Below are 26,761 nucleotides of genomic sequence, written 5' to 3' on the forward strand. Positions count from 1 at the left end.
GTGCTCGCGGGATGGCATGTGCGAAGAAGGTGGCCGTTCATGAAAGAATTCTCTTAAGTGTAGGTTACGTGCAAACTATTTAAATCCTTTGCCAGCTGGAAATCGTAAAAGCCACCAGTGGCAGGACAGAAGTTTAAACCCCGAGCAAGTACCGCTATTTCCGGTTCGGAAAGAATAACATCAGAAGTATTGACAATGTTAGTGGACTTATCTACTTCTGAATTATCAGAATCCACTATTTCTCTTACAGCCGTCTCAGGAAGTATTTTGTCGCAGAGTAGCTTCTTAGCCTTTTTTGAGTGGGTTTCAGCGTATTTACTTTGTTCGTATTCGTTGAGGGCCCTGATCCCTGAAGTACTCATCGGATGCGAGGCGCGTAGCTGTCGCTCAGTGGTAACTAATGCTTTGGAGGATTTTTTGTAATGGTCGATGACGACACGTGTTAGGTCTAAAGAAGCATTTGTTAGGATTGCATTTCATTTGTCTATATATATATATATATATTTATATATATATATATATAAGATCTAACAGACAGTAATGCCAAGGAATGTACAGGGGAAGTTATTAGAACCAACGGAATGTAAATAACAAGAAAGAAAAGTAGGTGAAAAGATAACCAGCCGTGAGCAGGAATCGAGCCTACGACCTTCGAGTAACGCGTTCGATGCTGGTTATTTTTTCAACCACTTTTCTTTCTTCTTATTTACATTCCATTGGTTCTAATAACTTCCCCTGTACATTCCTTGACATTACTGTCTGTTAGATCTCTTATATATATATATATATATATATATAAAATAAGGGAAAGAAGTGTGTACCTAAGGGCTCGTTTTTCCGTGTTTTAACACAATATTAATGAGATATAACAGACAGTAATGCCAAGGAATGTACAGGGGAAGTTATTAAAACCAATGGAATGTAAATAAGAAGAAAGAAAAGTGGATGAAAAAATTACCAACTGTGAGCAGGAATCGAACCTACGACCTTCGAATTACGCGTTCGATGCTCTAACCACTGAGCTATCACAGCGGCCCTCCCTTCATCCACTTTTTTGGGTTTATCTGTGAATTTAGAAGTAGGAGCGACAGTCAGCGCCATCTATAAGCCAAACAACGAGTGTGAAAACACTCTTATGCGCATGTTTGGCGTCACGTAGCACGTGAACTTATAATGAGCGGGCAGCTGATTAATTGTCCCTCTTATACAACCTAAACACATCAAGTCTGCCAGTACGAGACCCTCGTTCAATGAAATAAGGGAAAGAAGTGTATACCTAAGGGCTCGTTTTTCCGTGTTTTAACACAATATTAATAAGATATAACAGACAGTAATGCCAAGGAATGTACAGGGGAAGTTATTAAAACCAATGGAATGTAAATAAGAAGAAAGAAAAGTGGATGAAAAAATTACCAACTGTGAGCAGGAATCGAACCTACGACCTTCGAATTACGCGTTCGATGCTCTAACCACTGAGCTATCACAGGGGCCCTCCCTCCATCCACTTTTTTGGGTTTATCTGTGAATTTAGAAGTAGGAGCGACAGTCAGCGCCATCTATGAGCCAAACAACGAGTGTGAAAACACTCTTATGCGCATGTTTGGCGTCACGTAGCACGTGAACTTATAATGAGCGGGCAGCTGATTAATTGTCCCTCTTATACAACCTAAACACACCAAGTCTGCCAGTACGAGACCCTCGTTCAATGAAATAAGGGAAAGAAGTGTATACCTAAGGGCTCGTTTTTCCGTGTTTTAACACAATATTAATCAGATATAACAGACAGTAATGCCAAGGAATGTACAGGGGAAGTTATTAAAACCAATGGAATGTAAATAAGAAGAAAGAAAAGTGGATGAAAAAATTACCAACTGTGAGCAGGAATCGAACCTACGACCTTCGAATTACGCGTTCGATGCTCTAACCACTGAGTTACTTTCTTCTTATTTACATTCCATTGGTTTTAATAACTTCCCCTGTACATTCCTTGGCATTACTGTCTGTTATATCTCATATATATATATATATATATATATATATATATATATATATATATATATATATATATATATATCAAAGTGAGTTATGAATGCCCCCCCTCCACACACACACGCTCGCGAAAGAGTTGGTACGCCCCTGGGTGCTGTTCATTCGTTTCTGGGGTGCGGGATGTTTGGAGCTTTTGAGTTGCGTAATATAACAAAGTACTAACGCGCGACAGAATTTTTAGTACCACTGGCTGGATAGACTTATTGGTAATGCGTAGTTCTTTTGTGCCTAGCGTAAACGTAACCAGAAACTAGGAGTACATAGGACAGGGTGTTGCCAATGTCTACTGGACAGAGGAACCTGATAGAAATTATTATTCTAACAGGTGTGTGTCTTCCTCGGCACTTTTGGCCACATGTTTTTCATGGAATATGGCTATGTTTCTTCCTATAAGTCAAGTTACTTTTATGAATGCTGGAACAACAGGTGCTGCAAAATATAAAGCCCGTGCTATTTAATGTAAAGCTCCGTTGAGTGTAGACATTCAGCTCTCCGTACCAGTAGCAGTGCGTGAACCGGTTACTGAAATGAAGTGGCCACAAAACCAGGCTTTACACATTACTGTTTCCAAACTCTGTGATCTTGAACATGTGTTAGCCAGACGTTTATTCGTAAAAAGAAAAGTCAAATTTAATGAGCCAGCGCAATCCTTGTACATTTCTTACGGGAGTAAGACAAAGATGTGCTTCTAAATGAGAAAGCACCCTCGAACAGTGTGCGTCGGAAGACAACGCTGCTCAAATTCAGCCTCGAGGACCGACTTGGGTCGTTCAGAGTTCAGGCACTCATAGCCCCAGAACTCGGGGACTCATTGCCCTACACCTAGGCGCGGAATGACCCAAAGAGAGGTCCTCCAATGACCTGCCAGACGCGTATTGTTCCTGTTCAGTTCTGCAGGTATTGACACGAAACAAAACAACGCGCTCGACTCGCTTATTTGGCATGTGAGCAACATCCTTCTGTGTCCCAGGATGGCGCTAACAAATAACATCAGCTTTACAAATGTTCGCAGCTGCTGGTCGATCAGGCGTTAAATCGGTGTCTGAGACTTTTCCTTGATCGAATACGTGAGCTCATCTTCAATGCCAGCTACCTTCCTGTATTGCCCTTGACAGCGGGTTACTTTGTTTTTCCCCTAACGTTTCCTTCGCAGGTCTCATCTTCCACGAGGTCTCACTTGTGGTGCAACACGCAGACGTAGTGCTGTACGGAGTCCCTTCTTGAACCCCGGTGAGTGGATACATGTAGAGTTGAGTGGAAAGGTGGGCTTATGTATATAACCAATTTGAAGCGTGAACTGCTGAACCTATTGTGGTTAGATTACATTGGGTGAGGTTGTTAAAAACTAGGCCTTTCATATTGTAAAAAATATAACGCATGGGTTAAACATAGCCAAATTAACCGAAGCGAAATGTAATTGCAGCATCAGCTATCAGTCACGGAGTACTGAATATTGTTCGGGCAATCGCCATTATATTGCTGTCCGAATAACCACAATAGAAGAATAAAAAAAGAAGGCACGATGTGTAAGTTAGCTGCTTGCGATGGAACATTCGTAAACATGGTGCTTGTGCTGGAGCTCATGTTTTGACAAGTGGACTTGTATTCTTAAAGGCAAGTTCACTTGCAGCAGCAGCCAATCAATTTCAGTCACCACTGAATCAATAGGTTGCAGCCTTAAAAGAAAAGTTGCGCTTGTCAAGACGTCGAAATGCCCTCTTGCTTGGTTCACCCTAGCAAATTGTCAGCCATGTTTGCAGGCAATGACAGAATTATCGATACTGTTTTGTGTTTTTTTTTGTTGAAGAAGATGCTAACAACTAACTTGTGCTTTAAACCACGTGGTGATAGTAAATTTTTCAATGCTTTACACGAGTGAACACTTTTAAACCGTCACGCGTGAGGGACAGTGCGCGTGGATTGGCTTCGAAAAGAGCGACTAGAGCCTCAGTGTAAGAACGAGTATCAAAAACAGCAAACAATGCAAAAATCACGTTAATAATAGCAACAACCAGTGCGTTCCATCTGCAGTGAAATGGAACCTAAAGGTTTCATTTAATTCACTTCTCTTACTTACATGCATAACTACGATCTAACACAGCATATAATTTCTCTTAGATGCGTTTTGCGCACATTGCAATATGGTTATTCTAAATACCCGGTTAATCCTATACTAACCTGACCTATTGTTCTACACTTAATGGGCTACAACATCGAATAAAAGCCTTGTTCTTTAGGTGCGACTGACCCCCAGTGACATGGCTGCGGAAAAATTATTTGCAACGGTATCACTGTAAAACCTACAGGACACTCGGGCAAAAATAATTTAATACAGGTTGCTGCTCTGGGACGTCCGAGCACGCTTGTCATCATCATCATCATCAGCCTGACTACGTCCACTGCAGGACAAAGGCCTCTCCCATGTTCCGCCAGTTAACCCGGTCCTGTGCTTGCTGCTGCCAATTTATACCCGCAAACATCTTAATCTCATCTGCCCACCTAACCTTCTGTCTCCCCCTAACCCGCTTCCCTTCTCTGGGAATCCAGTTAGTTACCCTTAATGACCAGCGGTTATCCTGTCTACGCGCTACATGCCCGGCCCATGTCCATTTCCTCTTTATTTCAACCATGATATCCTTAACCCCCGTTTGTCCCCTAATTCACTCTTCTCTCTTCTTGTCTCTTAAGGTTACACCTACCATTTTTCTTTCCATTGCTCGCTGCGTCGTCCTCAATTTAAGCAGAACCCTCTTTGTAAGTCTCCAGGTTTCTGCTCCGTAGCTAAGTACCGGCAAGATACAGCTGTTATATACTTTCCTCTTGAGGGATAGTGGCAATCTACCTGTCATAATTTGAGAGTGCTTGCCGAATGTGCTCCACCCCATTCTTATTCTTCTAGTTACTTCAATCTCGTGGTTAGGCTCTGCGGTTATTACCTGCCCTAAGTAGACATAATCTTTTACAACTTCAAGTGCACTATTACCTATCTCGAAGCGCTGCTCCTTTCCAAGGTTGTTGTACATTACTTTCGTTTTCTGCAGATTCATTTTAAGGCCCATCTTTCTGCTCTCCTTGTCTAACTCCGTAATCATGAGTTGCAATTCGTCCCCTGAGTTACTCAGCCATGCAATGTCATCGGCGAAGCGCAAGTTACTAAGGTATTCTCCATTAACTCTTATCCCTAAGTGTTCCCATTCTAGGATTTTGAAAACCTCCTGTAAGCACGCGGTAAATAGCATTGGGGAGATTGTGTCCCCCTGCCTTACACCCTTCTTGATTGGTATTCTGTTGCTTTCTTTATGAAGCACTATGGTAGCAGTTGATCCCCCGTAGATTTCTTCCAGAATGTTTATATATACTTCATCTACGCCCTGATTCCACAGTGTCTGCATGACGGCTGGTATTTCTACTGAATCAAACGCCTTCTCGTAATCTATGAAGGCTATGTATAGTGGTTGGTTATACTCTGAGCATTTCTCTATTACCTGATTGATAGTATGAATGTGGTCAATTGTTGAGTAGCCTGTTCTAAATCCTGCTTGTTCCTTTGGTTGATTGAATTCTAATGTTTTCTTTACTCTGTTAGCAATTACCTTTGTAAATAGCTTGTATACTGCAGAGAGCAAGCTGATCGGCCTGTAATTATTCAAGTCCTTGTGATCTCCTTTCTTATGTATTAAGATGATGTAAGCGTTCTTCCAAGAATCTGGTACCCTTCCCGTCAGGAGACACCTCGTAAACAGGGTGGCTAGTTTTTCTAACACAATCTGTCCTCCATCTTTCAGCAGGTCTGATGTTACCTGATCCCCACCAGCAGCTTTGCCTCTTTGCATGCTCTCCGAAGCTTTTCTGACTTCTTCTATTATTACTGGTGGGGTGTCATCAAGGTTACTGCTAGTTCTTATAGTATTAAGGTCGTGGTTGTCTCGGCTACTGTACAGATCTCTGTAAAACTCCTCCGCTGTTTTAACTATACTATCCATATTGGTAGTTATTTTGCCTTCTTTGTTCTTTAGTGCATACATCCGACTTTTGCCTATCCCAAGTTTCCTCTTCACTGCTTTGACGCTTCCTCCGTTTTTTAGAGCGTGTTCAATTCTCTCTATGTTAAACCTTCTTACATCGCATACCTTACGCCTATTAATCAACTTCGAAAGCTCTGCCAGTTCTATTTTTTCTGTTGTACTTGAGACTTTCATGATTTGACGCTTCTTAATCAGGTTCTTCGTTTCCTGGGAAAGTTTGCCAGTGTCCTGTCTAACTACCCTGCCTCCAATTTCCACTGCACACTCCGTAATGATACTCGTCAGATTATCATTCATTGTATCTACGCTAAGGTTCGTTTCCTCACTAAAAGCCGAGTACCTGTTCTGCAGCGACACTTTGAATTCCTGTACTTTCTCTCTCAGTGCTAGCTCATTGATTGGCTTCTTGCGTATTAGTTTCTGTCGTTCCTTCTTCAAGTCTAGGCGAATTCGAGACCGTACCATTCTATGGTCACTCCATCGTACCTTGCCAACCACTTCCACATCGTTCACGATTCCTGGGTGGGCAGTCATTATAAAGTCTATTTCGTTCTTATTTTCGCCATTAAGGCTCCTCCATGTCCACTTGCGGTTTTCTCGTTTTCGGTAGAAGGTATTCAAAATCTGCAAATTATTGCGTTCTGCGAATTCTACTAGTAGCTCTCCTCGGGCGTTTCTAGTGCCGATGCCATAATCTCCTACTGCCTGGTCTCCAGCCTGCTTTTTCCCTACCTTTGCATTAAAGTCGCCCATCACTCTAGTATACTGTGTTTTTACCTTACTCATTGCCGATTCCACGTCTTCATAGAAGCTTTCAACTGAAGCGTCATCATGGCTGGATGTAGGCGCGTATGCCTGTACTACCTTCAACTTGTATCTTTTATTCAGTTTAATTACAATACCTACCACCCTTTCATTAATGCTATAGTATTCCTCTATGTTGCCAGCTATGTTTTTGTGAATTAGGAACCCCACTCCCAGTTCTCTTCTGTGTGCCAAGCCCCGATAACAAGCACGCTAGTGTCTCGCTTTAATCACCCTACCCCTTCCCCCTTTATGCCGGATCGTCTATAAAATTGTTTCGCTCACTCACTCATACAGGTGTAAAAGAGATGCTACTGGAAGTGTTTTATTTGATAGATTCTTTTCATTAGTATAATATGTAGTGACTCAGAACTATCAGAAATGCTATCGATGCTATCCATAGCTCGGTCACTATCGCGGTAGAAGAAAACTATTGACAACGACACCAACAATAAGTTTGAGGACGCTACCGATACCATAAAATCTACCTCGTGAACTCATTGCAGCGTAAGCTTCGTTTCATAAGTGGGCGGGATAAGGAGGATCATGCTGAATGGCAAGAAAGTTCGCATGCTTGCACTCATTCACCAGAATACTCGGCAAACAGATGATGTATAAGATGAACTATTCAGGTGTACAAGAAACGAGATTATTACTATGAACGGCCCTATGCTGCTTTAAATGTATGTTTCATTTTGACCTACATGTACATAAAACAATCAACAAGTTTTTTAACTGAAAGCAGTAAGATTTTACTGAAAATATGACCTTCAATATGTACATATTACAGCAATTTAACTGCTAAAATTGTTTATGTATTCAAAAAAATCCTCACAAATAAAGTAAGCTGAGCATTGATACTATTAGGCTACTGCAAATGCTTTTTGGCATTATTGTTAAAGCACTTCTGACAGCGAAAGCTTTGGTCTCAAATTTTTAACAATAATTTGTAGATTGCGTCTGGTGATTCCGAAGTGGAATCCTGTATGCTCTAACGTATTGTGCATTTATTGCTAGCGTCGTTATTTCGCAACGATTTCACGTCAGTTCCAAATGCTTAACCTCAATACCAGAAGAAACTAGTGCCCTGCAGCGAGACAGCGCCTGAGACTACGTGCACTCAAATAGGAGGATCCGCCTGTGGTGAACAATGAAACAATGTGGGTCTTTTGAAAATGTCTGCCTCCGAAAAAGAAAGACACTCCTGGCATAAGCAGCCACAACCACCTCGAGAACAACTAACAGCAGAACAAGAGAGGTGACGAATGGGCAACGTTCTGTGAGAGTTTTTCACTCCACTGACAAGGATATGGCGAGTAGAAAATAGTGTCGGAAGCACGCCCCAGCCATTGAGACCGTTTATTGCTCTCGCGGTATTCAAGGATACAGCAAGACCATCTCTAGCCGAAGAGTTTGCGGACGTCCATGTAATTGGTAGAGAAAGTGAACCACCTTACCTACTTACGCGTCATTATCCATCTGCCATCGACACACAGTTCACGCTGCGGGAACTTACGTCATCCTTAAGTTTTCTTTGTCGACGGTGTGCTCTTGGAGCTGAGTGAATTACAAACCAAATGATCCCAAATCTACCTGCAGATGTGAAGAGCAGGCTTCTGATGCATTTCAACTATGTTTAGGAGTCGGGACACATTCCTCAAGCCTGTAAAATGGCCTGAATCATGCCAGTGCTGAAGCCAGTTAAAGACAGGAGAGATATATTGGCATCATATAGACCAGTATCACTAACTTCGTGCATAGAGAGGCTGATGGAGAAGCTATTCTGTGTTTGGCTGACATGGTGGATTGATATTCACAAGGCCCTTCCAGCATGTATGACTGAGTTTCGGCAAAGGTTGAGTGCACAGGACATTTTGGACTTGGTGAGTCACATAGAACATCAACGAGTACACGGCTTTTCAACTCTGGCAATCTTCCTGCACGTTTCAAAAGCGCACGACTACGTAATCCAATGTGCGATAGTTTATGGTCTTGCGTCTGTCGGAATAACAGGGCACCTTTTACGCTTTGTTCAGGCGTTTCTTCGTAATCACTCGATGCAGGTGAAGTTAGGAACAGGGCTCAGTAGCTAAAAAAATCACCAGAGTGCCGAGGGGCAGTGTCCTGTCTCCAATGCTCAATGTGGCCATGGCTGGTTTACCTAATGTTCTTAAGACTGTGAGCAAGGTAGTTCAACTATCAATTTATGCTGACGACATATGCACCTGGCTGTCTGGATATCAGCTTAAGCGATTGGAATGATTGGCCAAAGAGCTATACTCTCCGCACAAACCCATCTCGAATATATTAGGCTGACAATATCAGCTGAAAAGTCTCAATTCATGCTATTCCCAGGTATGCGAAGACAAGAAACAAGGATGAAAATATTACGTCCTGAGGAATCAAGTAAGCAACTTAAGTACATGAGATTCCTTGGAGTCACACTAGACACCAGGAAGAATTGGCGACGGGCAGTAGGCAAGACAATGTCAGCGCTGTCACCCCGTGTAAAAAAACAGTCTTCGGAGGATGGCAGGAACAAGCTGGGGGAGCCACCCAACATCAATAATAAAGTTACTCGTGGCAGTAATTGTCGATCGTGAGCTTTTTCAATTGCCTCTGATCTCTCCGAGTGGTTCACAGTACGAACAGCCGGAAAAACTTCATCGTAAAGGCCTCAGAGTCGGTTCGGGAGTGCCAAAGCTTGCAGCGAGCATGAAGGTGCTTCATGAAGCTCATCTTTCACCGTTACGCCTTCTCGCCTCTCAACGACTGCTGACGCAGCTTTGCCGACTTGGTGAATCGAGCCCAAGACGAGGACTACTCAGTCGCCTTCGGCGACGCACGGAATCGCGACCTTTCGTGGCCCTCAACATCCTTCGTCATCCTTGCATAAATTTCCCCAAACAATGACAACTTCGGCAAGACCCACCTTGGTCACATAAGGATGTCGACTGTGAGGTGATGATTCCACGGATACACAGAAAGCGTTCCACACCCACAGCAGAAGTACGTTCTTTTGTACTTGAATGCATTGAAGAAAAGTATGCCGATCAATTGAAAGTTTCACCGAAGAATCAGTCGACGTAATGCATGGAGCAAGCGCTGCGGCGTTTGTGATCCCGTCTCTAAAGACGTCCTGGGCAGCGTTACTCGAGTGCGTTGTTTCATCGACAGTTCGTGAAAGCGTGGCAATTCGAGTAGCCCTGAAGAAATTGAAGGCTTGTAGGCCGCAACAAGACAGTGTTTTCGGACAGTCAGCCTGCTTTGCAGCGGCTGAAGCATGGATTGGTTTGAATCGATGCACTCAAAGATCACTGCAAACTCTTAAAAACCTGCATGGCATAGGTATAAACATTTTCATTGGATTCCATCACATGTGGATATAATAACGGGTAATTAGGCAGCTGACATACTTGCCCGGAGTGCTCTGGAGCTTATACCAACGAAGAAGGCTCCCAAAAACAATCAGCGTATCCTACGAGAAGCTGTCAATAAGTATTTTCACTCGTTATGGCTGACGCCTCACCAGTCATGTGTGACAAAAGGGCTATCAAGGGGCCTGCTGGCTTCATCGCATCCGAACGGGATCAGCGCGTACACCGGCATGGCTCCACAAGATCAGACTCTCCGCGACGCCCTTGTGCCGATGTGGAAGGAAATTGGTGATATTTGCTCAAGTTTTGTGAGCTTAAGAAGAAACTGCAAGGTCTATTTGAGGAACTGCAACGTTTAGGCTCGCCATGTGAGAGCGTGACTTATATTGCGTTTCCGTGTGGTCACTCCATCTGTAGGAAACAGGTGTTGTGACTTCTTTTGAAATTTTTGAATGCTACAGACTTCGAATGTGACTGGTGATAAGTGACAATTATGTTTAGGGTATGGTGCAGCGAGATAGACTACCAGCACAATACTGCATGTGGAATAGCACAAAGGCCGCCGTCTTTTGCCGGCTTACATCGCGCTATGCACGATTTTCACTTTAAAATAAAACCTGCTCGTACTTAGTTAAAAACAAACAGATGACATTAGCTGCAATTAGCAACGAGGAAACCAGGCGGGGCAATTTCTGAAAATTATGCAAGGCTAGATCCGCCGGCTACCTACAACGTCTAACCTAACCTAACCTAATCAGAATGTTGTGCACGCCAGTAAATGCTCTTTGACGCCGACAATACCTGCTTGACTTCAGCAACGTCATGAGAAGGTTTTGTCTCTACGGACAAAACCTTCGCCGACCACGCGGCGGTATACCCTACGCGCTCTGGCGCTAACTTCCGTCATCTCCTGATCTTTCGTCTCGGCTGCTCGATTAAATACCTTCCGCGCGAGATTCCAGAAAGTTCTCATCATTTCATCGGCGCGATGCGCAGCGAAGGCTGGGGGAAAGGTCGAGACGATACGAGGGCCGTCCGCGACGGATGACTCAACCCGGCGTCACCACGCCCCTTTCCATCGAGAAATTTCGAGTGCTTGCTCGGCCGCCGATGTGGGGTGAGGAGGTTCGTCGGCGAGCCCACGCTTCCGAGGGAGAGAGTCGCGCGCGCGGGAGTCTTTGAATGTTTGTTTTCTTTTCTCTTTTTTTTTCTTTTGACCCCGCGGCGTCGCTCCGGCGTTTCGTCGCGAGAATTTGGTGGCGCGCCCTTTTTGAGCGCTCGTTCTGTGACAGGGGGGGGGGGGGCTGTTTACGTTAAACTAGAAAAATGTCAATTGGACCTCAACCCTCGGATGAGTGTGCACCCTTGCTTTAAAACCAAAATTGACTTATAGGCAACGCTCGTCACTAATAATCGGCCAGAAATGACCCGCATGCAGGACTACCAAACAACACATGCATCTCGAGCTGCCAACTTTGGTGTCCAGGGCCCTTTAAGCGAAGACACGCAGATGGTACCCCTAGCAATATCACCGGCTATTTACAGCCAAATTATTGCCAGCACTACTATAGGGTGGGGCAGAATGAGACACTGGTCGAAACGCGACATTTTCGCTTTGCCGACCCCTCTAGCTAATATTATAGGCACTTTTCTTTGTTCCTCTATATTAGCGATATGTGCTTTTAGTTGTCTGTTTTCTTATGTGTAAAAGATTATCATTGGTCGCAACGTTCGCTTGGAAAAAAATCACAGCATATCCATGGAGTGCATGATGATGAGGGGGGCGAAGCGTCTGTCAGCCCGTCCGTGCTTCCGTCCGTCCGCGCGACCATCCGTGCTTCCATCTGTGCCTCCATCCGTCCGTCTCTCCGTGCGTCCTCCCGTGAGTGTGTCTGTCCGTGCGTCCATGCGTCCATCCATCCGTACGTCCGCGCGTCCGTCCATCTGTCCGTCCCTCTTCTAGTCTGTCTGTCCATCCGTCCGTGCGTCTATCTAGTGAACACTCCAAGTACCGCCATCTCGCATCCCTTGCGGCAAATACCCGCTCCACGCGTCTGTCCATCCGTCCGTCCGTCTGCTAGTCTGTCTGTCCGTCGGTACATGCTTCCGTCCGTGCATCCATCTAGTGAATACTCTAAGTACCGCCATCACCCATCTCGCATGCCCTGTGTCACATACCCGCTCTAGAGTGGTATGTGCCACCAGTGGCTACGTACAACAACGGAGGAAGGACAGACCCACACCATAAAGAGCATCGCCCCTAAAATTACGCGGCTGGTGTGGGTGTGTTTGTGATCCGTCAAAAAGGGGGCGAAATCCTGCTCGGCAAAATATTTAGATCTGTTAATGAGGCTACGCTGGCGTCAGTACAGCAACCTACGTAAGTATCTTGTTACTCTCTACTACTAGCTACATACCAACAAAAGTTTGGTTCATTCGGTGCATGGTGCCAAAGCGGAATGTTTTTTTCATGCATGTGGGAAGAACAAAGAGCGACAGAAATGCACCGAAAGGCCTTAGAGAGTGTCCTAATAAGTGAACTAGTTACAAATTACTCATAATATTTGTATATTATATTTTTGTTTAGGAGGGTTAGGACGTACAAGAAAATACTTTATAGAGCTTCATGGATAGGAAACGAAAAAAAAATGGCCTCGTTTCTGCATGTTACACTGCAAATGTCGTCGAAAGACGATAGTCTTGCGTCTGGAGAAAGTGAACAAAACGTTTATTTGATGTTCTGTGAAAGACAATTATTGTATGGTATTCTAGAGGCGCTGCGTTAGAGTGCCTCAAGCGTGCCGCGGAGGCGAACGAACGCATCAAGTCACGTCGCACGGGAGACATTAGAGCCATCTGGCTCTAATGTCTCCTTAGAAAACAAAGCACACGCGCGGCGTGCGGGCCCGTCTCGGCGGTGATAATGTGCAGAACGCAAGTGACGAGTAAGTGCCACCACCTTGTCGTCTTAGCAAAGCGTTGGAAACTCTTGCCTTTCGTGCAAGCGTTGCATTGTCCGCGCAACGTGATAAACGCTATGGTCCTTATAATTGTTTATGTATGCGCTGTCTAGTAAAGTATATACATACAGAATATTGATGTGTTGTTATGGTGCCTCAGATATGCGCAATAATTGCTTTTTAATTGACAATCGCACAAGTATGAACGCTCAACCTTGAGCAATATTGGTGGGCGCTGCGGATGGGGTCGGCTGTTTGGGGTATCGGCCGGTCACCCCGGTGTCTTTTAGGGTGCCGGTAAGGGCGAACAAACAGACATACAGACAGACAGACAGACAGACAGACAGACAGACAGACAGACAGACAGACAGACAGACAGACAGACAGACAGACAGACAGACAGACAGACAGACAGACAGACAGATGAACTTTTTTGCGTCTAAGGTGCCCAAAAAACACTATCGTCTTTAAAACACTAACTGCTATTGAGGACAACACTCTCTCCATCCGCGTGACTTCGAGGCTGTCCCGCGTTTCTAAGAGACTCTCAAGAGGCGCATGAAAAAAATTGAAAGAATCTCCAAGTGAAGCCGTTCACAAACGTGTCTTTGAATCGAGTTTTATTGGAATTGTTTTTATACTGAAATTTAAAAATAACAAATGATAGGAAATCTGAAATTCATAGCCTCACAAAGCCCTACTTACGAAGTCAAACGCCACAAAATGCACGTGCAGTTCTGCATCAAAACGGCAAAACTTGGTGAAGAATATGTGCCAGAACATATCTAGCCTTTCATCAATGAACAATCTAAGGAAGGGCATGCATTCAACAGAACACACCATTAGCACAAAGAAAAAAATGGCAGCATATCCACGGAGTGAACTATTGATAGTGGGGCAAGGCATTAGTCCGTCCATTCGTTCTTGCTTCCGTCCATTCATGCGTGCGTCTGTGTGGCCGCCCGTGCGTCCATCCGCCCATCCGTGCGCGCGTCTGTTCTTGCGTTCACACGTTCATCTGTGCGTCCGTCCCTGCGTTCGTCCATGCATCCGCTCCTGCGTCCGTCCATGCCTCCATCCGTCCGTGCAACCATCCGGGCGCCCGTCCATGCATCTGTCTGTGTGTTCGTTCGTCCACCTATTCAACACTTCAAGTACCACCATCTCGAATGTTTCATCATATATTCCTCGTATAGAAGCACCGCCATCCAGCGGACATTCCAAGGACTGAACGAGAGGAGGCACACGCACACTTTCTTACGGCTTGCGCTTCGTGTCTACTTCCCACCTTTAACCACCTCGAGTTCATGGTATATACTAGTTCACTGTATTCATGGCACTGTGGCCCAACACTCGCTAAACTTTTCTAAAACCTAGGAGGTAACACTCAGCGAGTATAACGTAGCAACCCTTTCTTGTCTTCTGTGCGTTGTTTAACAATAAAAAATTTGCAGCGTGCGCGTTAACTAAAAGCCGAATTCTCCTGTCTCTCATTCCCCCTTAGCACCCATTGGCATGTACATTGAGCACTATTTTTTTATTGTTCAACAACGCGCAGAAGAAATCTCTCACCAGCACCACATTAGAGCTCAAAATGTAATACTTGTTAAACACCACTACTACGGCCACGAGGGATGAACAGGTGTCGTTATAAAGAGCTTCTATCCTAAAACTGGGAATGCATGAGCTGCTAGAAGCCTTGGAGTAACACAGCGCCTGTTTATGTCTTTATTCATTGTGTGGAGTGCAAGGAGTGGGCTCTTGAAGACTTCATGTGTGCCCACGCCGTGAATTTTTTATACTGTAAATTGCTTATACGTATACTGCTTATACTGCAATTGCTTATACAGCAAAAGCTGGCAGGATGAACTTTTTTCACACTGTTTCATTTTGCCCGGCAAGTTGGGGCAAAATGAGATATATAGCGCATGTCTTATTAATTTTTAAAACAACCCTTTGAAGTAAAGCGAAATGATCATATTTATGCAGCACATACCTTGCACCCAAAGCAACAGTTTCTGCATTCACTTTTCATGGTAAAGAGTGAAATAAAGTTAAAATTTACTGTATCGCAATTTTTTTTTCTGCGTTTTACCCTATGCTACTCCAAAGTCGCGAGTAATAGTACTGATGATACTATTAAAGATACCATCGACGCGAAAGATAAAGGTAAACGTTAACTAATAGCGGTACTAACTATAGTTTCTTGCACTAACACGTGTAATGATAGAGCTTTCGATAGAACTGTCGTCAATTCGAAAAAAAAAACTACCAATGCTATTGATAGCAGATTTACAATAGTTTTGCATGGCTATAATATTAAGATAGGTTGATGTATTCGCAAGTTTGTTATTATACGTCCATATATAGTGCCACAGCAGATATTTATGCACAATCACGTTTGTATTAAAAAATTGCTTAAGCAGGACAAACTTTTTTCAACTAGAACAAAATATCTGTTATCCTTCCAAGTGTATTTTCTTTTTTGCTGAAACATATTAGTTTCAGTGTGAACCAACTTATCGTGGTTACATTGGCTGGTTAACACCTATCTTCTTGTCTACTGAGTTCTATTTCGTGCTGTCGTAAAGCACGGGTTAGGTACAAGTTCGCTAAAGTGGAATCCATTACCAAGTTTTTTTTTTTCATCAAGACATATTGCGCGTCCGAAGAACTGCTCACATATATTGCAGTATAGTGTCACAAAGCATCACTGAACGCCTCCGCTATTCACAGAATCGCCTCTCATAGCTGCTAGTACTTGGTAATTTGAGATAGTAGTATTACAGGATGTTCCAAAAAAGGAGAACATATGTACGCAAGTAATATAGAAAGGTGGTTTCATATAAAATATTACAGTTGAAGAATGAAAGATACACGACACAGTAGCAATCCTTAATACCTGAGATAATTACGCATGAGGTACCATCATCTTCCCTGTAAAACTCAGAGAATAGAACATTTAGCGCCTATAAAAGCACTAATAAAACAGCTCGGGCGGAACCTACGGAGAAAGACGGTATTTTTTGTACTGCAATGTCTACCAAAGTATCAGAACTTTTCAAGTCTCGCTTGTGTGACTTTCTGTGTTGTGCACTTTTCAAGACATTTATAATGATACAGCATTATTAAAACATTCAGCTTTAATAGTGGCACGTCTAACAGTGGCACGTCGCTCGTTACACAAAATGCTTTATGCACAATCAAGTTTTTTCGGAATTATCTTATATGACAATAAATTTCGTATTTTTTAATAAACTGCGTACCTTCAATTCTACTCAAAGTGTGTCTCCACCTCTTGTAAATTACAGAAAGGAATTAAGACAGCGAAAGATTCCTCAATTGTGACCAATACGTCACAACGTGTGAACCATTGCTAGCATTGTGCCTCGCAGCGGTGGTCTAGTGGCTAAGGTACTTGGCTGCTGACCCGCAGGTCATGGGATTGAATCCCGGCTGCGGCGGCTGCATTTCCGGTGGAGGCGTAAATGTTGTAGGCCCATGTGCTCAGACTTGGGTGCACGTTAAAGAACACCAGGTGGTCACAATTTCCAAAGCCCTCCACTACGGCGTCTCCCATAATCATATCGTGGTTTTGGGACGTTAAACCCGACATATCAATCATCAATAATCCTTGCTAGCATTGCAAGGCTTCTCATAATCGACTGACTTTCCTAATTAATTCCCTTCGTTGCCAGTAGTCATATCCTTGCTGTCTGTGTCTTAACATCTCTAAAGTACCATATAATTATGATACGCCGTAGTGGAGGGCTCTGGAAATTGTGACCACCTGGGGTTCTTTTCACGTGCACCAAAATACAGACCCATAAGCCTCAAGCATTTTTGCTCCCATCGGAAATGCAGCCGCCGTGGTCGGGATTCGATCCCGCGACCTGCGGGTGAGCAGCCGGGTGCCTTAGCCACTAGACCACCGTGGTGGGTATATCCTTGCTTTCTAAGGCACAAGATGCGCACCCATAGCACACTTAAACCACTTTTACATTAAAATCGTCCTTGCAGTTTCTTCAGTAGTTTTCCCTTGTGCTTGCGAAATTCCAAAATCAGAATATTGCGAGATTTCTGTGTCAATTCGGTCAAATACTGTGTTCGTTTCGCTGAAGTATATTCAATGTATGATTTCGTTAAACATTAAAATATCTTTTTTTCCTGTTCTATTTCAGAATCCCTGTGTTCACCCCTTTGACCAACATGAAGGCGACGATTAGCATAGATCTGAAATCGTTTGGGATTCTCCTTCTCGCCGTGACCTTCGCTCTAGCCGAAACCGAACTTCTCGAGCGGCAACCCAGGCTATCAAAATACCAGGATGCATGGAAAGTGAGTATACACCAGAGAACGCCATTTCACACCTAGGCTGCTAGCAATAGGGATGAATACTGTTGCACCTACGCCATAATATGCTGAGCGAAGGCGCGCATCTGTTGTTCCGAGCAAACGTGGCAAGCTGCCACTCTGATGCATTAAAATGCGAACAAGTAGCCGGCCATAACGCTACCGCGTATAAGAGTTCGTCTGCACAGAAGAGCCTCGTCCTTGGTTGGCAAAGCGAGCAGTGCAGCAACAGGATATTACTCGACGCTGTCTACGACGATCACAGCGCTCCGCAGGCGTCATGCCGGTGCGGTGTTTCCAGCATCGCCGCCAGTGGATAATTGCGATTCACACGGAAGAACCAGAAACCCACCCAAAATGCGCGAGTATAACTTAATCTATTCATTCTACCATGATACCACCCTATTACGTTTTACGAATCTAGTTTGCGTGGCATACAGTTGGATTGAAGGCCGTCTTAAAGTTTGCGTGGGGGCTCACTCATAGCACCCGATACCTCTTAGCATCTGCTTTGACAAAAATGCAGTGCAAGGTTGTCCTTTTAAACGCAAGCAAGCACACTACGGGTTTCACTATGTACTTTCAAAGCATTAATATTTGCTGAAGTGTTTTTTATGGCATGCGTGTCTTCAATATAACAGGCTTGCGCATTCAAAAAGTACTAAATGGTACTGCGTTCCTGGACACCTTCCTGAAATTTGCACACGAAGCGTCTGCATGGACAGCACGGTTAGCAAGTAAGCAGTATTCACGCCAACGTACTACGCCTATGCCACAGACGAAGGCGTGGCGCTATCTCTAATGGCTAGATTTTCAGCAAACGGTTGCACCGCACATCTTTAATAAAACACAGCGGGATTCCGGCTATTTAAATATCAGCTTAACTAACACTAGCACAGCTTTGCTTGGAACGCATCGTCGTTACAGGATTAAAATTCTGCAGAAAGCTTTAAAAACGAATTAATGAACGACACTCTAGGGGATACTCTCCGGCTGTATGCTTTCGTGAGCAAAACACACGCTTGTAACAGCGCCAATTGAGCAAACTTGCGGCCCGCGTAACTACCTGCAAATAGTATACACTAACCATTGCACGATGGACCACGAGAAGGTGAGTTTTCACAAATCTTTGTGCACAACTCGTAATATGCGACAGCAAACTATTTTTTCTGTCTTTAGGAAAACTGCAAGCTAATTACTACTGCCACGTAATAATAGCGTGGACGTATTTTACAAATGTAACAGCCTAGCACCTGACGAGGTTCGTTACGCAACCTGCACAGCACCTACTGAGAGCGTGGTCGTCATGCATGAGCAAGGTTTGCTTGAGGCTTCGATAAAAACGTCGACGAACTGAGTTACGCAAGTTATGCGTTTGCTTTGTGTAGGGTCTTTGTGTAGGGCCTTCGTGTTGAGAATTTGTCTATGGAAGCCCAAAGGGGTTGCTTTGCCACGCTTTCAATAGATGGCACAGCACTGGATGCAACTATGGGGACGCACTTCGAATCTGTCGTGTTCTGGTCTATGGTGCTAGACATTAGCTCACTTATCATCCAGCTACTCTGACATACACTTGTGGTTTAGTGTGAATATGTTCAATTTGTTAGATATTTATGTTCTGTGCGTGTGTGGGGGTGACTTGAGACTTAACGACTGTATGAATATTGGATATGGCTGGATGGCTACTGCTAAAGTCGTCATGCACTTCTGTAAAGCACCATTTATTGGGTCCGACCTATGGCGCGTAGCTTGGCCTTCCTCAAGGTAATAGGACAAAACATGGAAGATATGATTGTCGTTTTGTTCCCCGTTTAAAGAAAAAAAAACGGCCACTTCTTAACTATCCAGTACTTCTTGACAATTTCATCCAGAGATACCGAGTAAAAAAACGGTCATAAAGTAGACAAAGTGCACAAGGGACGAATTAAAAAAAAATACGCGGGACACGAAAGGCTGTTCGAAGCGGCTCCGACAATAGAACGCTCCTGTCAGCGTTTACCAAGGCATTCTTTTCGGAAAACCCAGTGGCGCTATCCCACCTGATTATTCGACCAGTGTCGTGCTAAGTACAGTAACGCGGGCACGCTGCACATTCGGACACCCTTTATCGACCGAAATTGGCCTTTTAAATAGTTTCTGAAAATTTTGGCATGGCGCACATTGTGGCTTGTCTACGATCTCTGCAACTAATAAAAGAAGAAACTTTTGAATCTTTTTTGAATATTTTGAATCTGACACGTTACCGCTATGCCACAGTCGGAAAACGAGATAGAGCATTTTTTTCTTTCTCTTTTAACTGATTCCGGTAGTCAATATTTCTTATTTACTCGCTTAGAAGTGATTATTGTCTTCATTTCGTACTGACAACCACCTCACAGAAAATTGTTAGTTTGTGTGTTCTGGACTGTCCTAGATCAGAAGGCCTATTTGGCACGTTCTTCCGCAAAACTTATTAGCGAAATCGCAGATGTATTGTGGCAATCGCACTTACACGCTAAACCGATTTTCATACCTATGTAGACAACAATGGGCATCTGAACTGTTGACTGAATACTTTATTTTCGACACCCGTTTCAGGAAATTTTCTGCCATATTTTTTGGCTATGGTCGCTGTGACGATCGTGGATATTCAAATACGAAGAGTCTAGTAACCGTTAAAATTCAGTTTCAATGCTAACTTAACCAAGCGAAGTCATATTTGCGTGTTGGACTGCACAGACCAGAAGCTAAAAACGCCCAGATGTGGCATTGCAATGACTAAGTGCTGCTGGTGAGCCCATATGAAGAGACTGACTGCTGTTGTAGGTTGTTTTTTGATTATCAGACTAATACTACTGGCCACGAAGCATCGGTTGTTTAGTGTGGTTTATAAACTACGTTGATGGCACTCAATCACAGAGACAGTGCGCGCGTGCGTGCTCGACAGACGATTGCTTTAGCGCACACGCACATTCATCGCGTATTCTAAAACTGAAGCAAGATGTGTAGCACAGAGAATATAATGATATTCTGAAAATATTTTATAAATAATAGGCTCGGCATCTCGCGATCTAATATGGATTCTTCTAAAAAGTTCACCACGCAGAGGGCGCCTAGTTCCTTCCGAAGGCCGCCAGTGTTTCCAGTGTAGGACAGATACTGTACCGCGTCGTCATTCCCGTCCAGCACGCTGTAAGACACTTGGCACACTTTTGCAGTGTTGCCCAGTGCAGTTCAGCGCACTAGGCAGCACTGGCCACGCAGTAGACTGTGTCCCAGTGGCTATTAGTGCGCTGTAGTGCGCTGGGACACGCTATACAGTGTTTCCAGTGTCACCCAGTGCGTGGACACGCGCTGCGATACCCTGTAATTACTAATTTTAAAGACGATAGTCTTTCTCGTGGTACTTCGACGTAAACATTTTGGTCTGACTGTCTGTCTGTCTGTCTGTCTGTCTTCTGTCTGTCTGTCCTTCCATCCGTCCGTCCGTCTGTCTCTCTGTCTGTCTGTCTGTCTGTCTGTCTGTCTGTCTGTCTGTCTGTCTGTCTGTCTGTCTGTCTGTCTGTCTGATTGTTCGTCGTAATGATGCCCCAAACGGCACCAAGCGACACGCTAAACGGCGAATCCCATACGTAGCACCCACCAATATTGCTGAAGCTTCAGCTTTCGTACTTGTGCGATTGTGAATTAAAAATAGATTATTGCGCACATCTGAGGCACAATAACAACACGTTAATATTTTTGTATGTGTGGCTTTACACTAGAGAAGGCACACATAAGTAATTCTAAGGACCGTAGCGTTTAACACGCTGCGCTGACAGTGCAACGCAATGCTCAAAAAGGCAAGTATTTTCAACGTTTCGCAAAGACGACACGGTGGTGGCACTCGCCCGTCGCTTTGCGTTCTACAAATTGCCTCCGTGACATGTGCTCATCTTTCTCCGTGAGCATGTACGCCTTCCTTCGTTTTAGTAGGTATCTGTCAGATAGCGCTCGTGTCTATAACGTGCCTCGATGCACTCGTTCGCCCTCGCTGCACGGATTGCGACTCTCTAATGCAGTGCTTCCAGAATACAATTCACCAATTCTCTCGCGTAGAACATAAAATAGACGTTTTGTTCACTCTCTCTACACGCAAGTTATCGTCTTTCGACGACATTTGCAGTGAAACATGCAGATACGGGGTCAATTTGTTTTTTTTTATAGAGATGATAGCATACTGTTGAACAAGCGGCGGATCTGAAGTTATGAAGCCCACATATTACACAATGCGAGGTCACGCAAGAGCGTGGTCACAGAGGCAGGCATGGCATTGCCTGTGTGTTGAGGCTTCAAAACGTGTGCCGTGATACCCCCGCAGGATGTGGAAAGAACCCTTACTGTCATTAGTACTTGTCTTTGTTTTCATTCAGGCACTGACGGTACCAGGAAGATACTACTTGTATATGAGATCTTACAAAGACGAGCCATTCTACGGAGAAGATAGGAAATGTGTATATAATGAGTTGATCTCCGTCAACGAGGAAGAAAAATACACAGTAAACACCATGGGCTCTATCAGTGTGAAGGACGGAACAGAGTAAGTTATCTTCAGCCATTGTAGCTTGCAGTGGCCAGCGTGCTTTTTTTATTTTATTTTACATTTTGAGCTGTCTTTTTCTTGAGTTGCCAGAACAATTCTGTGAAATGAGCATGTTATTTATGGGTATACCAAAGGGTGACTGACGAAAAAGTGTTTGCAGCGCGAATACCTCATGTTTCAGTAGAGTTTGTGATCACTCATGTCAGTCATTGTGGTATGTCGCCCCACCACAGCTTGGTGCTCACAGCGCACTGCTACGACCCTTAAGGGTGTTGCATCACTTTTAAGCTTGGTCAAACAACATATGCGTATTGGAAGTAAACTCTCTTGATAGCATGAGAATCAAACATTAGAGCACATCACACGGCCTGCCATTTACAATAAATTCTCAAAACTACCAAAAAATCGTTCGCCTAACAAATTATGCCGTAAACCCAACTGACAGCGTGATATACCCTAATATACAACAATCGGCCGATTTGAGCACCGGAGCTGCATGAAATTGTGGCCGCCAGGAGAGGCCACCACGTGCCCCCCCCCATAGTGCACTCGCGATCACATGAAGGCAAGCTACACCTTCAGAAAAATATATATTTATAACTGCTGAAGCTCATGATGCACGTTCGACGAAGCTACTTTCTCCGGTTCCATCACTTCCTGCTGAGCTTCTAGCACACTGATCAAGACGAGAGAAAGGAAAAAGTGATTGCAGTGTGCCACAAATTTGTGAAACGCCACTCACAAGACGGATTAAAAAATGCTCTGATCGATCCTAGAGGTAATAAAGGTCATTACTTACGCCATTCAATGAAGGCTTGAAAAAGTGTTGCAGGGCCGCTGTTACGCGAGCTCCTGTGTCACTCATTCATGGTCTCTCTTTCAACAGAAAGACGCAAACAATCTACGCGTGGACGTCGACATCTGAGGGGTACACTGAGCCGAATGTGATTCACGCATCAGACTCGAAAGGTAAGGGCACGCGGTAAAAGCATGCGAGCACCAGCTAGAGAGGTCGACGTCTGTCTGCTGTGAATATTGCTGATACCATAGTGTGTGCATATGATAGATCCGTGTGCGCAAAACGACTTTTAGAAACATCAGTCACATGGTGAAGAAAGCTTAATTATAATAACGTTGGCGGTGCGGTCTGTATTAAGTTTCTTTTCAATATAAACAATTGCACGCATCATGGAGTGCACTGGGTTGTGGGCGAACCCATTTGCCTGGGAACAGTGATGGAAGTCGTCATTGCCACTCGAGTAAAAGGCTACTGACCTTAAACGCATCACTCCCCGTCATGACATCTGTAATACGGTGGTATCCATTATTGCTCAAGATGGGCTGAAACACCGTGGAAGTGGTGTTTGCTCTACTTACGTCACAGAAAACCACCACAATGTGCCACTTAAGTATTAGCAAAAGGGCGTTGTCTTTGCTAGCTTTGCTGCTTTTTTCAAGATGATTTCTAGTATATGTAATTCAAACTTGCACATAGTTCAGCCAAAGTGAAATTTTCTTGCAGTTTGTAGTGGTAGTTGGGGCCCTGTTTCTGTTTGCGCAGTGTGGTTCATGCATAAACAAGTGATCTGGCAGCTTCTCGAGCATTTAATGTGCACTTTGGAGCAAAACGTTGAGCGTCAGCCATGCAACAAAGATGCAGCACACCCACAACCAATCATTTTCAGTCTTCTAGTTGAACACACTCGCAATGAAACGTCTTCGATTAGATCAAATATATTTGACGTGAAGTGGAACACTTAGGCGTCTATACCGCTGTCTGTGATTTATTCAATGAGCTTTCGCTCAGAATGTAGGTATACTTGCAAATTTTTCTTCCTCTTTCACATTCTGTAGTGTGAATCGTCTATAATATTTTGTGGTGGCAGCATGTTTCGGTTATATCTGACTAAGCATTGTGGCAGAATCGCTTTCTTTTGAGTTCAGAAATGTTGTAGTGAACTTGTTTGCTACAACTTGCCTACGATGCGTGATGCGCCTACAAATGCCTACGATGCGTAATGCGCCACTCCACCTCCAAGCACTAGAAGAAACCGGAACGCCGGCGTGAGCAGCGGGACAAATGGGACTAAAACTGAAATTCGTTATGCCTCCCAAGCTAAATAAAGACATCACAGGCAAGTTTCACGGCATTCGTCTCGGAGTGGCGTTTAAAAGACGCCACAACCCACTTGATCAGGTGCAGTGGCACAGGTCTCGATTGTAGCCATTGTGACTTACCACGAACACGAACTCACATAACAAAAAATATTGCGACTCTCCAGCATACGCAAGTGAACGTCAGCAATTGATATATTCGATTAGATGATATTTTAGCAAACCGTGCACCAATTAAGTTCTGTTGAATCTATGACCAAAAATCAGCAGTACAAATGCGGTTATAGGAGCTGTTGTAGCATTCTTACAATACACTGAACTGAAGGCACGTCTTTATATTTGTCTTAGCGTAACAATACTATATTCTTATCCACACCTCACTATCGCCATTCATTACTCTTTCGCTCCACGTTCCTTTTCCCTACTGCAGGCCAGAGCAGGCTATAGCTCAGGTTGACCTCTCTGCTTTTTTGTAAATAATTTCTATATTTCTATCTCACTCGCTTGATTACAACCAGATACGTTTCCAGAATTTTTCTCCAGACAAACTAGCTATGTAGTTTATGTCCATCTGGAAACGCAGAGGCATACTTTAAGTTTCGGCTTACTGCTACTACACTGGTCCTACGCAGTGATTTCGGAACAATGCAAAGTTGAAAGGAGAAGCTGCTCCCCACTCTCATGAGAATGCCTTACAACTATTGAATCAGTTTAGAGCTCGTTCCGCGCTATTTTTGGCGTCAGCGTTGGCGTCGCTAGTTGTGAGCTAATATATTTATCTTGTTCGTGACCCAACAATCCAGAAAGATGCAATTAAATCAAATAATATACATTTTAGGGTCCCAGTGAGGATTGAATTCCAGCAATCTGCGCGACAATTAGGTGTTTTACCACAGTCAATAGAAAACCACAGAATTTGCTTAAAATGCTTTGGATTGAAGCTCAATATGAATGATGTACTGGAATAGTCGTTCCAACTCTTCCTACATTATTTGGCATAAACGTAGAATCGCACCAGGCGTCAAAAGTCGTTAATCGAGCAATGAGTAGGTGTTTGGAAGGTCCACTCCTTAAAAAGCACAAAGACATATTGAGCGAACAGTGAAAGTTAGGAGCTCCGTAGGGTTTTTGTGTTGCCCCACGGACACGTAGGAGGATATTCGCTGATTCGCAAACGAAATAAATATGGCGTAGTGGGCACTTAACCACTACATCTGTTGGCAATAGGCGTTCAGCGATAACTTAGGACGGTAAATTTCACTCGCATAGTTATCCATTTCCTTACGGCACGGTTAAGGCCTGCAGCAAGATCTGAAGGAGGTTACCAATTCAGAAGGCCATGCCCACGGGGACTAATTACGCTATTGCGGCCTACTCTTGAAGGCGAAGCTCATGCGTCCTTCATTGTTTTTATTGATAGTTTTCTGTCAATTTTGATTAAACCTGTATGTTTTGTTTTTTGTTTCTATGTAGATAAAGTGTTTTCTCTGGAGTTCCCCATAGCCTTCTCGGAGTACGAAAACTGCGACATCCTGAGGGTTCCCCACCGTAACAATGGTTTGTACTGCACGCGTACTTGTTTATAAACAGTGTACAGACTTTTTATGCTTCACAACCCAAAACGCATTATTCGTGTTTCTTTCAGCGTGCGAGCTTTGGGCAAAGGAGGGAAGAATACACGAAATCAAGTCACTTTGTTTCTACGTTTTCCACCTCCTGTGCGGACCAGAAAAGTACTTCGTCTACAACAGAGACCTCTGCCGCTCAGAAAAAAGACACTGTCCTTGAAACTTGAGGAGAACCTTTCTGTTTGGTGAACAAGAGTGCCATATTGAGGCCGAAAAGTTTTTGTGAATATACCTTACTTTGGTCGGCACTGTGTTAATTTCGTCCGGAACCTTTTTGTTTCTTTAGCACGAACATGTTTTATTCTGGGGTCCACCGAAACTTTCGTAAAACATTTTCGCCACGGAAATGGGGATGACAAAATTCGCATGATTACCCCAAAAGAAAAAAAAACTTTCGCTTTTAGAAGTCGAACCTACGACCTCTCGGTCCGCAACAGCACCAGCCGGCCACGCTATCCACTGCGGCATAGCCACATACAGTGGAGATTTTGCAGGCGCTCCTTTTATATCCAATACTTTCATCTCAGAGTGCTTTTTGTTGGCGGGGAAGTGATGAATCATGACCGGAGTCATTGAGATTACCACCTGCAACACATCATTGCAACGCATTCGTTCCTTTTGTCACTTTTCCGAAAGGAAAGTGCAATTTCGTCAAAATCATAACAGACTACGAGGTGACGACCTTAGTCCAAACGTCGGCCTCGCTCCTACCATTCGTTCATCCCAAAAATATTACTGTGACGCCCATCTGTTTCTCCTGACTGTAACGCCGCGTTCCACGCTTATGCTTGTTTTGTGAATACCGTGGCCACGCCATAGGACAAGCAGTTCGTGCGTTGCATTTTCCTCTAGTCTCACCATGGTCAACTCTGGTGGTATACCGACCTTT

At 44.0% G+C, this 26,761-nt stretch overlaps 1 protein-coding gene and 1 non-coding gene across 2 annotated transcripts; one reads left to right on the top strand and one right to left on the bottom strand.

Annotated features, from left to right (window-relative positions):
- Nucleotides 1-959: 959 nt before the first annotated feature.
- On the bottom strand, nucleotides 960-1,032 carry TRNAT-CGU (transfer RNA threonine (anticodon CGU)). Its single transcript has one exon. It is a non-coding gene; the product is annotated as a tRNA-Thr (tRNA).
- Nucleotides 1,033-3,189: 2,157 nt separating this feature from the next.
- LOC119178336 (male-specific histamine-binding salivary protein) lies at nucleotides 3,190-26,125 on the top strand. Its single transcript, XM_037429524.2, has 6 exons — nucleotides 3,190-3,279; nucleotides 17,397-17,553; nucleotides 21,960-22,126; nucleotides 23,016-23,098; nucleotides 25,718-25,801; nucleotides 25,890-26,125. The coding sequence occupies exons 2-6, from the start codon at nucleotides 17,425-17,427 to the stop codon at nucleotides 26,030-26,032; spliced, it is 606 nt and encodes a 201-aa protein (XP_037285421.2). The 5' UTR covers nucleotides 3,190-3,279; nucleotides 17,397-17,424; the 3' UTR covers nucleotides 26,033-26,125.
- The last annotated feature ends 636 nt before the right edge of the window (nucleotides 26,126-26,761 follow it).

This window comes from Rhipicephalus microplus, chromosome 1 (genome assembly GCF_043290135.1).
Source record: "Rhipicephalus microplus isolate Deutch F79 chromosome 1, USDA_Rmic, whole genome shotgun sequence".
NCBI lineage: Eukaryota > Metazoa > Arthropoda > Arachnida > Ixodida > Ixodidae > Rhipicephalus > Rhipicephalus microplus.